This window comes from Chiroxiphia lanceolata, chromosome 6 (genome assembly GCF_009829145.1).
Source record: "Chiroxiphia lanceolata isolate bChiLan1 chromosome 6, bChiLan1.pri, whole genome shotgun sequence".
NCBI classification, from domain to species: Eukaryota; Metazoa; Chordata; class Aves; order Passeriformes; family Pipridae; genus Chiroxiphia; species Chiroxiphia lanceolata.
In genome coordinates, this window is record NC_045642.1 from 37,170,599 (window position 1) to 37,186,737 (window position 16,139).

The 16,139-nt window shown below is 34.5% G+C and overlaps 1 protein-coding gene across 3 annotated transcripts in view; it reads left to right on the forward strand.

Annotated features, from left to right (window-relative positions):
- The window catches only part of SCFD1 (sec1 family domain containing 1), a 53,657-nt gene that overhangs the window by 24,743 nt on the left and 12,775 nt on the right, over positions 1–16,139 (forward strand). For 2 of the 3 annotated variants that reach the window (XM_032691320.1, XM_032691322.1), the window contains exons 15-20: positions 5,557–5,653; positions 9,457–9,527; positions 10,403–10,482; positions 11,056–11,118; positions 12,116–12,191; positions 14,337–14,390. In XM_032691320.1, the coding sequence (XP_032547211.1) occupies positions 5,557–5,653; positions 9,457–9,527; positions 10,403–10,482; positions 11,056–11,118; positions 12,116–12,191; positions 14,337–14,390 (441 nt within the window). The remainder of the gene's footprint in view (positions 1–5,556; positions 5,654–9,456; positions 9,528–10,402; positions 10,483–11,055; positions 11,119–12,115; positions 12,192–14,336; positions 14,391–16,139) is intronic. The other variant, XM_032691321.1, reaches the window with a different exon arrangement.

Below are 16,139 nucleotides of genomic sequence, written 5' to 3' on the forward strand. Positions count from 1 at the left end.
CTTGAGGCTATGGTTAATAGGTTTTATGTACAGTTAAATAATTAAACCAGATTAGGATAAGAGAGAAATTTTTTTGCAAGTGCTGAAGTCATGAGCAACTAGTGATGCACCATACTCTTCTTCAGGTTAGTATAGTTTCTCTTTTAAAATAATCTGGGAGTACATTCATACCTTAAAATAGACTATATGCATTGTCCATTGTGGTTTTTTGCTTTATTAATGATTTGAGCATTTTTTTTCACTACATATATGAGGATGAATGCAAAGAGTACTACGAGACTTGCTTTAGATACACTAAGTGAATTTAATTTTTCTTGTGGTCATATTTTAATGTTTAGTTTACAGCTGCTTTCTACATTCTGTTGGATTGTTTTCTAAGACACAACAAGAGGAAACCAGAAATTAATGACATACTTAGGGGTCCTGGCAGTTTTCTGGCTTAAGTGTTTAGTGAAATAATGGAAAGTATGCATCACTTTTTCACTAAGTGAACCATCCAGTATTTGTTGTCAGTGCTTAGAATAAATGCATCCTTGTTTTGCACTGATGGATTTTTTTCTCTGCTGAAGCTGGTGACTGAAGGACTGGACCCAACAGAAAACAGATTTAGGGCTAGAATTATGAATACCTAGCTGCTTTAGAGTTTCAAGTAATGCTTATCTTTGCATGTCATTGTAATTTGAATACTAGGATTACTGATCTATGTTTAATCATGACATATAAAAAGGTGTACATGTACATTTTTCTAAAATGATTAGTTGGAGAGGGGGTAGATTAGGTAACCTCTTGCTAGAATTATACATGTGAATTTATGTGGCAGATTTTAAGTGAATTATCTGTCATAAATTACATTTGTTTGGTTTAGTTTTTTTTTAATTCCTGCATAATTTTTTTTATGTATCTCTGCTTTTGCTTGATCTCAAGGCCTGATATTTGAGTGACTCCGTTATTGGGATTGACAGTAGCCTTTCAGATTTTCAAATTCTTATTTTATAAAGGAATTCCACTATTTTAACTACTCTATTTTAAATAAGGTTACATTTTTGTCTTATACCATGTGTAGTGGGTTGACCTTGGCTGGATGCCATGTGCCCACCAAGCTGCTCTATCACTTCCCAGCTGGACATGGTGGGAGACCTGTGGGTTGAGATAAGGCAGCTTAATAAAGTAAAAGTGAAAGTTTGCATGCACACAAGTGAAGGGGAAAGTAACAAGGTTTATTCTCTGCTTCCTATCAGCAGCAATGTCCGGCCACTTCCCCAGAAGCAGTGCTTCAGCACACTTAGCAGTTGCTCCGCAGGCAAACATTGTAAATGACGAATGGCCTCCTTCACCCTCCTTTCCTTAGCCTTTATATCTGAGCTGACATCATATGGTATGGAATATCCCTTTGGTTACTTTGGATCAGCTGGCCTACTTGTGTCCCCTCCCAGGATCTTGTCATCAATGGGAGGAGGAAGGAATACTGAGAGAGAGTACTGATGCTTTTGCCAGCACTGCTCTGCAGTAGCCAAAACACTGATGTGTTATCAACACCCTTTAGCTACCAATGTGAAGCACAGCCCTCTGACAGCTGCTGTGGGGAAATGAACGCCGTCTCAGCCAGACCCAGTACATTCTCACTCCCATGGTCATCTGTGGGCTGCATTCATTCTCTAATGTTGTTCAGTAAAGTGAACATTGTTCACTGTTCAGTGAAGAGAAACAATATGTGTTTGTGAAATATATATGTTGCAGTGGTCCATGCTGGTTTTCTGTCATTCAGTAACCTTCCAGTAAAAACAGCTTTTTCTGAGTTCAGTTATGGTGACCTTTCCATCATCATTCTGTGCAGTTCAGTGAAAGGCTATGACTGCCACTTCCAACCGCCTTCCAGAGTTTCTCTTCCTCTTGATAGGAGCACACTAAAATTACCTGACCAGCCTCACTCATTCTGGGGGCAGTTATTTCTGGTTGTTTTCAGTCAGCATCTTTGAGAAATTCCTCAAGTAGATTCTTAATTTCTTCTCTCTTATTCTGCATGTTCTCTCTCTTTGTCCCTAAAGTTAAGAACTTTTGTACTGTAAAAAGGACAGGAGAGCTTCCAACAAGTCCTTACAAAAATGACCCTCTAAGATATTTCAATGGGTCCTGCTTCCACTTCTTTGCTTAAAAAAGAAGGAATTTTATGTTCATTTTCGAGTACAGCACTCAAGTAGACGTTCCCATGTGCTTCAGTAATTTTCCCTAAAATAAGTTTTGGCTTACAAACAGCCTGTTTCTAAAGATGAGAAGTTGAAAGTTTTCACAAATACATTTTTAAAAAAGCAAGGTAAAGTGTGGCAGTTTAACTGCAATACGGATCCTGTCCCTGAAATGGCAGCCAGAAAGGTCTCTTGAATGAGATTGGTATGGAAAAGATGTCATAGTAAGAAATCAAGAGCAGGAGGCAGAAAAGGAATAACTGTAAATGTAAATTCATCCTTATTTTATTATTTTTTATTATTATTGATTTTCTTCACCTTGCTTGCCAGTTTGGCACCCATAAAAACCTCTCCTTTGCTGTGTTTTTTTATTGAATCTACAGGGTTTTTTAGCTCCTAATCCCCAGCTTTTCCTCTTGGCATGTCTGTGAGTTTGCCATTGAATGAGCAAAATTGCATTTACTTAAATTAAATGAGACATCTGCATCTTACCAGTACTTCCTAGACAAGTTGGCTCTTCAAGAAGTAACTGTCTGATTGGTGTGGCATGTCTGGGATATCTATCAAAAGGTAACTAGTAGTGTTCAAGGCTATTCAGTAATCCATATAAAATTTGATTAGGTGTCCATCTAGTTCCTAAAAACCAGTATTAAAAATACTGCCCTAATTAGCACCTTTGCTAGTAACTTTCATTAGTTATCTAGTGAAGAAGCAACTGATTAGACATATCATAATGATCCGTCTCTAGTTCATTGTGTCAAAAAGAGTCTCAAAAATTGTATAATGCTGCTTATCTTTGATATCCCTATTGTGAATAGAAAAAAGAATAGGAAGTGGATAGGAAAAAAATGTGGACCTGAAGTTTTAGGATTTTCAGTTTGTTTGGGGTTTTTTCCCCAAAGAGTGCTAAGTTCACATTTCAAAACTAATTGTGCAAAATTTTTTAAGAGAGTGAGTGTATATGTATCATTAAGGTTTCAGTTTAGGCTCAAAGTATACTATATATTGCACATATATGCAACCAGTGAATTTTCTTTGCTGCTGTTAATCTGTTTTGTTTGGCAGTCTTAGTCAAACAGTCATAAAGTTGCACGTGACTGAGAAGAATTTTACCTAGCTTGTGCTCCAAGTAAGTTAACAATTGTGAATCTGTTCTTACAATTCAAAGTAATTTATGTTTGAATTACATCATTTTCTTTAAAAGTTGATCTGTAAACAAATACAGAGAAGTAGTGAATCTTTTTATGTTGTACATTTTTACATGCCATCTAAATAAATTTGTCCTAAACAGATCACCAGCTAAGATAATATGGGCATGGCCAAATTCAACAATAATATATTTATTTTAATAAGATTAAGTTTCCACATTTCAAGACAATCTCTTGTTTATTGGATACCTTTTGTCTGGGAAAAATAATTTTAACTGAAAACCATTAAATTTAGCTTCACATAAGGAGATACAAATGTAGTTAAAACACAAAAAGTAACTGAATGTAATGGAAAGACTAGAAAAATTGTAGTAGTTTCTTTGCAATTGTTTTACGTCTCTAGAGAGATTATGGGAAACTATAATGCAGATAGTCTCCAAGATGCTGTAGAATTGAAGTCTCAGAACGTCTGATGTGCCAGATAACAAATATCTGAATTTAGGACTTGGAAAAAGGCTGGTAGTTCAGTTCTATTCATACTTTAAACTAGTGTAACATAACCACTGATAATCACATTAACTTTGGCTAACTACTCTTCTAACATAAGCTCAAAGTAAATGTAGCTTAGAAGCTCTCTCTTTTTTTTCTGCTTCATGCACCTTCTATGTAGTTACAATCACTATGACAATCAAAAGAAGACATTCTTCTGCCCCTAAAAGTAGCAAAGGGTCATTTTTGAGCACTCTTCAAGGTAATTTACTTTATAAGCTGTAATTACAAGCTTCCACAAAAGGTTTAAATTAAGGTGTTGTTTTGCAAGTAATTGCTCGTCAAGGAGTTCAGTAAATGGTGACTGAGAAATGGAAGTGTTGTATCACCTGCATCATAAGCTGATTGCCAAATGCTTTCAATGTAAAAATATTCTTTTGTTTATCCACTCCAGGTCTTTACAGTACTCAGAAGGTGAAATATCTTAATATTCTTAGGTTAGAGAAGTACCTTTTTTTTGAAGGGTGGGAAAATAACTTTTTTGAAATTCCGTTTTCTTATTTGTGGTCTCAGGAATAATTTTAAATAAATTCAGAAACATGTGAAAACTAGACTTCTAAAGTTTTTATGTTGCTGTTGTTAAAACAACTGCTGCAGTGGGTAGAAGGTCCCATAGCAGTTTTGCATGCTTCGGCATTATCAGGCAAAATTCCCTGAATCACTTAACCCAAGAAACGCACGGGTGACTCTTGCCTCACTCTGGCAGTATCATTTCAGTCTCCCAATGGATATGCTGTGGAGCTGAAACACTTCCAAAGCATTAAGATGGAGATCTATTCTGACAGTTTCCTTTTCAAGCCAGTACATAGCTGAATATGTCCAAACACCAGGATTTAGTTAGTTACCAGATATTAAGGTTTTGTAAGCTGAGTAGTTGTAACGTTTGTTTTGATGCTACATGTTAATGTTCAGGCACACATAATGATTTGCATTGTAATGGAACTTTTTAAAATAAGTTTTGGATTGTATTTTTCTACTTCTAGATTGTAAATCCACAATCAAGAAGTGCAAAGCTTGTTTGTGCAGATGTGCTGCAATGCAGTCATTAGTTGCATGGCCATGTGATATATTCCACAAAGCTTTTGCCTCCATAATTTTGTGTAGTCCCTGTGCCATCCTCCCTAAAAGACGATTTTCTCAACATCTATATGTCATTGTATAATGACAGACTTGTTTTCCAGTGTTAGGAAGATAATCTAATAATAAACCTATCTATCTTCATTGTGAATTAACTATTCTAAGTCTTTGATCTGAGGTAGTATTTCATTACTGGCCCAAGTTGTCAATTGCCAACTTTTCTCTGGGATGATACCTTCATGTATAAAGGAATTTCCCCCACTTATCTCCATTGAATAATTGTCTCCTTGGCTGAGAGACTGGAGGTTCAACATAAATCTGACATAATAGTCACTTGACCATTATTTTTTCATTCCAGTTCAATATTCACATTGGATATCCCTTTCTTAACTTGCATTTTCACTTTTAGTATGATAATTACATATACATCAACATCCCGAGAGTTAATAGAAGCATATTATAATGCAAGGATAAGATATTTTTACTGATACCTTATTTAAAAATAAAATTTTAAAAACAGTCTTGCTACATACCCTTTTAAAGAGGAAATAAATATTCTTTGTGTTGAGATGTTAACCCTAATACTTACTCCTAAACAGAGTCGAAAGCTGGATGTGTATTTTGAATATGAGGAAAAAATAATGAGCAAATCTACTCTGGATAAATCTCTTCTGGACATGATTTCTGACCCAGATGGTGAGTACTTTAAATATGAACTTTGTATACACAATAAATCTGTACCTGCTTGTACTTCAGGGTTGGTAGAGAGCTTATGTGCAACCTGTGCAAGACTTGTAAAGAAAATAGCTTTTGATTGATCTTCAGCAGCAGTCTAGAGAGTTTAGGATTTCAGTTGAGTAATATCCAAAATATTAGCAACATTTGCAGCTCCAGTAAAATCCTTTCCCAGCTCCTTGTTTCTGAAGGTCACGATATTTTAATTTTTGTGCTTTTCCAGTATTTGTTAGTGTAGCATGGAATTCTGTTGTCTGAAGAGTACTGATCCTTTAAAATCCTACTGCATGTTTTGTAATGTATATATATCTCACAAACAGAATGAAAAATGGCATTTCATAGAATTTGGTTAGATCAAGGGGCTGCAATGTAGGTAGCTCTTGCTTGTGTGAGGAAAAAGATAAAAGGGAGAAGGTGGAGAAAAGGCAAGCTAGATGTAAATTGGCCAGTTCAGTGAGACTCAGCTGAAGCTTTGCATGCTTTGACCCAGCTATGGCCTGTCTGTTTTCATTGTCTAAGAACAATGCATCCCAGCTTCTGTTTCAGATGTGGTTCATACATAACAGAGCATTGTACACTGAGGTTACTCAGATTCTCAGTTAGCAGGAGTCATTAAGGGTCTTTCTGTGAAAGGCTGAGATCCGAATGAGTTCTCAGCTTTTTGTAGTATCATATCATCAGCTCGCATTTCAATCTCTCACAACCTGAGGTATGTCATAACCCTCTGATGGATTTCAGTATGATCGGATACCAGTTGGGTGGAACAAAATAACCTGCAGAGCAAGATCGTAAAACTTAAATTATAATCACTGACATGTCTGCATATTGGCAAAGTATATTGGCAAACTCCACGTACTTAGACACCCAAGGTTCCTGCTCTTTTCCCAGTATACTCTTTAGAAAATGTTTTGTTACTGCATGCTTATGTGTGTAGCCTTTTAGCTACCTACTGGACTTAATGTCTGCTTGGAGTTTGTATAATGATGCATATTTATATAAAGAGTCTATATACATCCTGCTGACTTTTTATAAAAGTATTTTAGTAGTGTCTGTGTTATATAATCAAAGGCAGTAGAAGATTGGTAGAAGTCTTGAGCTAAAAATTTACAGATCTCGTATTGGATCAAGTCTAGAAACTAAAAAATTTTCAGAAACTTTAATGTCAAACATCAATCTGTAATTCAGTACATACATTAATTTTTAATATGAAGCTAATAAGAAAATGTATAATCTGTACTTTTATTAAGCAACAATACAAACTAGTCCTTTTCAATGTTAAGAATTAACTTTTCATGTACTATTTTGATTCAGCTTTTACGTTTGCATAAACTTAGATTTGAAAACAGAAATTTTTATGCTGGTTTGTATGTCCTACTGGATCAGTTACTTTTTACCTGAATCTATGCCTTTTTAGATTGCAGTATAAAGCAAATTGTTTTCCAAGCCTGACGTATCATGTCAGCATTCCCATTAGCAAGGTTCCTGGGTTTTATGCAAGAGAAAGATTAGATTTACAAGTTCAAGTTTTAGTTCATAAGCTATTCAGGTTTTCATGGTAGTATGTTAGCATTTTATATGCATTGCCTAGTTTTAAGATAAGTTCATATAACAAAGGGATTTAAGTTAAATCACAGTGATTATTCCTGGGCGTGCTTCTTATAAAACTGTCCAGACTCCTGTTGTGTGATTCACTGAGAAATACCAACTCAAAACATTTTGAAGGAATAATATATCATGCCTTCCAGTGCTTCTAGCAGTGAACTATTTGTTTGCATTATCTGTGGGGATACTTGTCTTGTGGACTGTGATATCTGCAGAGCTCTTCACAAAAGTACTGAGCTGTGATCACTTAACAGCTTCATGGACTAATCTGCCACTCAGATTAGTCAACTGTTAGTTGCCTCCCAGTTCAGTGGGTATTACTGTATCATGGAGTGACAAAGTGGGAGCTACTGGCTTTTCTTTGCTAGTAGTTAATCAGTAGCCCTAAAGGCTGCCTGCTGGTTTGTGAGTGGAAAATACAATTGGTCTGTTCTACATTTGCTAAGTTAAGTTTCTTCAGACTGTTTAGCCACTTGGCTCTCTGTGCTGTCACAGACTACAGCCTAGAAAAAAAGTCGTGAATATTTTACAGGCAGCTGACCTGAGTCTTTAGGCTGTTTACTATGATTACATCAGTAGTATGTCAAGAGTAAAGTACTCCTTCCAAGCAAAGTGGTTTTCCTACAATTTAGTAAAGTATACATAATGCAGTCACATTTATTATTATTATTATTATTGTTGTTGTTGTTGTTGTTGTTGTTATTATTATTATTATTATTATTTAGTAAGACAAAATATCACTTCAACTCGTATGTGAGTGAGACCACTTCTGTGAGCACAAACTTTCTAGGAGCATTGTAGGCACGGTAGACAGGCCTGGAGAGGAAATGCTATTACATGCCAGCCTAATCCAGTTGAAACTGAAACTTAGTGATGAGCAAAGTACTGAAACAAGCCATAAAGGGGCATGCTAGAATCCAAGTTTCCAAGTCAGTTACACTGTATATTTAGAATGTTTAAGTGAATTCCAGGTGGATGTCTATCTTGAAAACTGGCTTTTGGTTTAGATAAATACAAAGTTTCTTCAGTTCTTGATCTTCTGACTTACTGGTGTTTGGTAAAGGTTAGTAAAACCTACCTTCCAGAGAAGATTGTACCAAGTCATAAATGTTCATTTTAACGGCACTTACTCTTAACTTCTGCCAAACTAAATATACGCTCACTTACAAACAAATGTTGCAGATTAGATTAGATGATCTCCTGCTAACATGATCCACATTCCATAGCAGGAGAAAAACACCCAAAACAAGCAAACAAAACAGAAAAAGAAAAAGGAAAAATAACAAAAACAAAACAGAAAAAAAAGTCTATTTTCTTAACCATGAGTACAAGAAAGTGCATTCTTATATTGCACTAAAGATATCAGGTTTTTTAATGAATTTTAATTTGAAATGTTTGTTTTGAGAAGTTGTACTCCTGAAATCTTCATTTGAAATTATAGTCTTTATTAACAGTGATTCTCTTCTAGACAAAATAGAAGATGGTGTTCAAAATCTGCTGTAGTAGGTTATAGTTCAAGTCATGGCCACGTCATCATTTTGGTTGGAGAGGCAAATTTTGATTGTCGTATTAATAATGCTTCCTAAGAATGGGAAGTGTTTTTCTCCAACAGGTAGTGTGACATATGATTCAGGAGGTGAAATCCTTTCTGAAGAGAAGTTGGGAATTCAGGCTTTTTTTTCCTGACCAAAAGTTCATATAAGTGCTTTTGTGAATCTCAAGTATTTCAGTACAGTCAACCATAGAGCTGTGTAAACAAGTTGTAGATGTAAACAAATGTGCTGTGGCTTTTACTTTTATGATTTTTCTTTAGTCTACTTTTTCATGGACCTACTCCTAGCTAATGCTTGCAGTCTCCACATGAAACAAGTAATAATTCAACTGCATAACTTATTTATTAAGTTATTTGAAGAATAATGTTCACTCCAAGCAAAAGGGAAAAGTGTAAAACTTTCAGAAAGAATAGTACATCTAACCAAACTTGTCATAACGTTTCTATATGTTGTTCTACCAGTTTTATACGTTGAACAAGCCCCTGGTTATAGACATAACAGTTATGGTCATAACTAAAGGTCTGCATGTACATATATATGGTTACTGAAGAGCAATTAATGTAGCAACATAGTTATAATTGAAGGTTTTTATTATTTTTTTTACTGCAGCGGGAACCCCAGAAGATAAAATGCGATTATTTCTCATCTATTACATAAGCTCAGCTCAGGCACCTTCAGAGGTTTGTATGTTCTTTACAGCTTCCAACACCAGATTCCAACAAACAGGATTTTTTGTATTGTTTCAGCAGTAAGTAGATATTTCTGCTTCTTTTTAAAGAGAAGTATGAAATGCCCAGGAAATATTAAAACTTTAAATAAATTTCGTAATGTTACAAAGAAGCCTGCTCACAAAGCTTTAACCACCATTTCAAAGGATACAAATGGCTAGTAAGAAGGAATATTTAGATCAGAGTTACTGCAAGACTCATCTTAGCATGCTGTCTATTATTCTGCTCCACTGCTCAATAGAAGTGGATAAAGCAATATGACTCTTTTCACTCTGTCTTTGTATATTAAAGAATAATTGAGTCAGTTGACTAGCAGATGAATGAAGGAGAAATGCATCTTGTGCCAATATCTGAATAATTCAGGAAACAATTTCTTAATATTTCTTTTGAATTTAGGATTATTAATTTCAAGGAAAAATCTTCTTGCACTGTAGAAATATTATGTGATGGAAAAATGTTTGGTTAGACAAATAGAAAGTGTTCTTATAAATGTATATTAGCTCCTCTTCATTTATCATCTGCTGTTGTGACATTCTACAGAAACCAACATTCTGTCAGGGTTTTTTTTAAAAATGCTGATATAAAGACTGTTTCCATATCTGAAAGTGCACAGGATTTAATGCCTGCACAGGATTTAATGAGAGCTGCTGTTGGCAAATTTTATTTTAAGTTATATTTTCATACTTCCTAGGAAATAGAATTAAGACTCATAATTAGTTTTTAACTTACTTTGGTTAATGCTATAACTTTGCACTGCTTACTTAATATTTAGATACGGATATTAGAGTACCTTCAACCTCATATAATTCTCCACTTCATAATTGCAGATTGATTTGGAGCAGTATAAAAAAGCATTGATGGATGCAGGTTGTAATCTCGCTCCTTTGAGCTACATAAAACAATGGAAGTAAGTATTTTCTTTTTTATCCTATATGAGGCTAACTGGGTCATTTTACAGAACCCAGCATTGTATTCAAGAGTTGTGTTACTTCTCATACATCATAAATTGTCCTTAAACATTCATTCTGGTATAATTTTTTACTGTTACGGTACTAAATGCAAATCTTATTTTAAAACTAACCTCCAGTAATGCCAGAACACTATTGAACAATGACAAGAACACTATTGAACAATGACACGTAGTAGTGCCCTTAATGATCCAAGACAGAAACAACTTACTGAATTAAATGAAAAGTTGTGCTAATTCAAACTCCAAAGGTTTTTTTGTTCATACCAAAGGGTGATGCTGCCTATCAGTTTTTCTAGTTTTACATGGTAGCAAAATAAAGTGTTTGTTTTTTAAGTATCAAATCTAATTCCTATTGTATTTGTAGACAAGAGGGATGGATATAATAAATATTTACTTCCCAAAAGAGTTTGAGATGCAGAAGTTTTTTCACTTTCAGATGACTAGGGGGGAACATTCTACAGCCCTATGTGCCATGAGATAAATATTTGTTTTCTATCACTGCTTTAACAGGGCTTTCACTAAGATGGCTTCAGCTCCAACCAGCTATGGAAACACAACGCCTAAACCATTGGGGTATGCTTTTGATTAATCTTCTGTAAGCCTTTGAGTCCTTTTAGGTTATTTTAGTGGTACTGAAAGTGTGATTAGTACTATACATGGCTCAGAACAAAGTATCTCCCTATTTGTAAAAGTTTTAAGTTACAGACGATTACAAGCACTCATCTCCCCTTAACAGTGCGTAGGAAACACACAGAGGAAAGTAAATGGATCTGTGACTAAATCCACAAAGTATCTTAATATTGTGCTATCTTCACTTATACATTGAATTCACTCTCACAGGAATAGAATTCAGCACCAGGAACTGGATCTGTGACAGCCATCATTTTAACCCTTACATAGTCAATGGCAGAAGATAAGAACAGCCCTGTATATTCAAAATCAGTTCTCTCTTGGTCTTGGACTGTCAGGGATGCAAGAACACACCGCTCTTTCATTACAATGTCATGGACAGGGTGTCTGTCCGCTTGTTGAAAGGTGTAGTTATTTGTGCTAAGGGTACCTGTATCCCATCCAGGGTCTAGGACTTGGGTCTTTCCATGCTTGAGAGGATTTGAATCCTCATACCAACTTTACTTTCAGGAGTGCACTGTCACTGTCATAAGGAATCTGTGACGCAGTATGGTTGGAGAGAATTCTGGTGCTGTTTCACTTGGAAAAATTGTTGGAGGTGCTCAGCATCTCTGCTAACTCTGATTAGGACTCTGTTAACTGTGATTAGGACACCCACTTGAACACTCAAATGCTTGCTGAAGTTGTAAAATAAACTATTCAGTGGGTTAAAGACTAGAGCTCAAGACTCCTCTTGATAGGCAAGGATCTAACTGTCTGATTATAGATGTATTCCCATACACTTGTTTGCCGTGTGGTATAAAGAATATATTTTATGAAAAATTGAATTACTTGGTACTTAAGTCCCATCAACATTAATGGAAATTGGATGTCAGTATAAAGCTTAAGAATAAAAATATAAAAAAGGTCTTACACATCATCTTTATTTTGTTTTTTTCAGTCTGTTTTCACGTGTTATGAATACGGGATCACAGTTTGTAATGGAAGGAGTGAAGAATTTGGTACTGAAGCAACAAGTAAGTTTAAAAAAACAATAAAAAAGTCTGTTACGTGAGTATTGTGAATACTTGGGAAAACAGATTTCAGTACCTCTATCATATTAATAAAATCCATTGTACAGTAAGAAAGTAAACATAAATCTCTGGATAGATCTATCACTTTGGAACTTCCTGTTTTTACATAAGTAACAAATAATGTTCACATTTTCTTTGAATCTCTCTTTGTAAGGAATTAGATTCCAGTATGTGCAATTAAGACTGATTTCAGCATTATAAGAAGAGTAGCTGTGGAATACTCAAGATAGACTAGACCTTCATAAACAAAAAATCTGTGTCTTTACTTAGAACAGTATGTATTAAGTGAATCTATTCCAGAATGATTGAAAGGCTGAAAAGTGTTAATTCTCTGTTCAGTTACAGTTCAAACCTTTCTAGTTTTCCCACATAAGTAATGTACAGCAACCATAATCTTGTAATGTGCATGAAAATCAAAGTGTGTTTATAATGACATGGCCACCTTCAAATATTCACTAAGCTTTATAAAATATTTCTGAGGATAATTTGCATGCAAATGTCAGTGTACACCCCCCAAAAGAAAACAAACAACAACAAAAAAGAAACTGGTTGTATAACTTGCAGCTGAAATTTTGAATTCTGGTTCCCAGAAGTGCTTCCCTGTAGAAGACACATTATTTTCTCCAATATGTACTTTCATCAGATGCCAATAAGTCAATATGTAGTTTATAATCTTGATTCTGTAATATTTTGACATCAATATTTCTAAGAAAAAGATCATCAAATTCTTAGTTGAAGAATCATAATTTAATTCAGAAATACAGCATATCAGAACTAATTAAAATGAAAACTAAACGTTTATCTTGTTGACTTACTTAATCTTATCATTGCCATTGTTTGTTTATTTACCCTGTTAAACACATAATTTATGCATGAAAGGTATCAGCTATCTCATAAAAATGGGATCTTGCTTTTGTAGGTTATTCAATGAAGTTAATTCTGCAGGAATTTAACTGTGACTAGATATGATAAGTTGCATTACAAGTTACAAATCAGTAGTATACCACCAAACATGGTTGAGGAAACTTTTAAATATGTAGCTTGCTTGAAAGTTATATTTTTTAGAGAACTGTTCAGATGAACTCTTACTTGTAATAATAGAAGATAATTACATTCTGAAGGAGACTTCCTGTTCTTCTTTTATTTAACGTTTTGTCAATTCTTTAAATGTGTGGCTTTAAAGAGTTAGTATTATTCTTGACAAAATGGCTTGCATTGTTTTGAGTTCTGAGTGAGCAAGAAGTCAATTTGCCAATGTTTTCAGGATATGCCTTTTCTGGCTTCTAATTCCTTCTTTGGGTATTTTAGTTTAGCCAAATAAAATGCTGTTCTTCTCATATTTTTAAGCCTAATGTAAGTCTGTGGTATTTTTATTGAAGTTAACTTTTATTTCTCCTTCAGTCATTTGGGGATTTACATTCGTTTTTTACTAAGCGTTTTTCAGGGTAGTGTGTAGATTGTCCTTTGGAATGTCCTCTTGATATATTCTGTCAACAAGACACATTTCCAATTCTGTTGCTATGTAAACTCACCCTCAGTTTATTATAACTGAAATAGTTTGACTGTTTAATACTTCACATCTTTTGTCCAAGCTAAAATTTCCCATCTTAAATACGGAACAGTGGTCTTGAATCTCGCCTCAGTTTATTCCTTTGCAGTTCATCCAAGCATTTGTTGCCAGGGTTGCTTTTTTTACCCATTTCTTTGACAACATTAGTTCTTGCTTAGAATCACACCCTTAATTATCATCTTCAGCTTTAACATTCTTTCCTTTAACTGCAAAGAATTTTTTTAATGAAAGTTCATGTATGGTCATGTCTGCAAATACAGTTCTGTTCCCATCTTCACACTTTTTTTGTACTTTACGTTCATCCTCTGGCTAGATGCACCTCAGATGTTTGCATTTTCTGTACAGAAGAGTAATTTAGGTGATGATAAATATGCTTAACCTTTACAAAATATAAGAGGGAAAATGTTTAAATTACTATTTCAAATGCTTTGTAAACTCTTCCATAAATAATAGTGTGCCTGCAAATAGTTCTTAGGAAGCATTTCAGCATTCCATTAATTTCACATTATGTTTTACAGAATCTGCCAGTCACACGCATTTTGGACAATCTCATGGAGATGAAGTCAAACCCTGTGAGTACAACTGCATTCATACGGAGAGAGGTGGAACAAATGAAATCTTGAGGCTGGGATATATAATGTAACGGGGCTATTTTTTTTCATGATAATGCAGTTAAATCAAATCATGCTGTGTTTCAAGAATAGAACCATTTTCATAACTATTTACTAAGACTTTTTTTTTTGAAATTGTTTCTAAACAATGACAATTTACTATGTCTCATTGGAACTAGTATTTTTTCCTGATCTGAGCTTCTATTACTCTTCTGCTGTACTGAGCTTCTGTTGCTCCTAAATTTCTGTGTTAAGCTGTGGGTTGAAATTTTCTTTGCATCAAGGTGATTTTTTTTAAAAGAGCACAATTTCATAAGTAAAGTAGTTACAAAGAGGCATATTAGAGAAAATTTCATTTCCCACATCTTTAAACTGTGCTATATAGAGGAAAATATTTTACTACTGATTCAGTCATTCTGTTTGCAAGCAGAGATTATTGTTGTCGGGAAAAGTCCTCTTTTTGGCTTGTTTCTGTGAAAATTTACGCAGACTATTTGAGATTTATATATTACAAACTCTGAAATGCTTATGTGTTAGTTAGATAGTCAAGGCATTTGCTAGAATTTACATCTAAAAATAGCCCTGTGTCTGGTTATGCCTAGTATATAATCAATGCAGTCGTTTTTCTTGCCGTGTATTTAGTTCCTGCAAAACTCTTACATATGACCAACCTGTTCACATACTTGTCCTGAAAAAATCACCTGTTAAAAGTTATTTAGAAAGCTTTAATATGTTTACCACATCATATCAGTCTTCCTCATTTAATGACATCAGCATCAGACATTATATTATATATTATATATTTATATGTATTATATATATTATAATCATATAATTATAATATCTCACACTTGTTAGTAGATTCAAAACATTCTTAGTCCACTTTCACCTTCAGGTATTAACTATATATAAAGGGAGAAAAATAATGGTAAAATATGAAAATTATCAACATGCAAGTAATCCTTTATTCTCTTAAACTGTACTTCATTGATGATATGCATCATGGTTCTTAAGTGATAATTTGCTTTCTCTTTACAAACAAAGGAATTGACACTGTTTTCAGTGTTAGTGGATTGTTGTTCTTATTTGCAAGAGTTGCAAAACATGTGCAGAGCTAATTTTAGCTAGTCAACCAGTAGATGTCACCCAGAACACTTACCACAGAAAGCTGAAATTAAAACTACAGAAAACTTACAAGTAGGTGAAAAACAAAACAATTTTTTTCAAAATAAACACTAGCTTCCTTAGGCTACAAGTTTAGGAGTTGATTTGGAAAAATTTACAAGTCATATAGGGTGGGGGTTCTGACTTGATATTGCCACATTTTACTTAGTAGAAAACAGCCAGCACCACTTTGATAATTCGGAAAAAATAGTGATCTTCTGACTTAAAAACGCAGTCATTGAGCCAGTCTGTCAGTCAGCAGCTTCATGTTCCACTGGCATGTCAGAGACTGATATTCATGGCCTGAAACAGGGAGTCCTACTTTTCAAGTCATAGGAGACCAGGCAAGCTCTAAAAAATTATTTTCGTAGCCTGCAGGAAAATTGACAGCAAGTTTTGGAGTAAATTTCAGCTAACAGATGCAAGCCAGAGAGTCATTGTGGAATATATTTAGATTTGCTGTACCATGAACAGAAGTGAAATTGCATCTGGAAAAAGTCAATGTGTAGATATACACCATTGTGGCGGCTTCTGTGTTTATCTTCT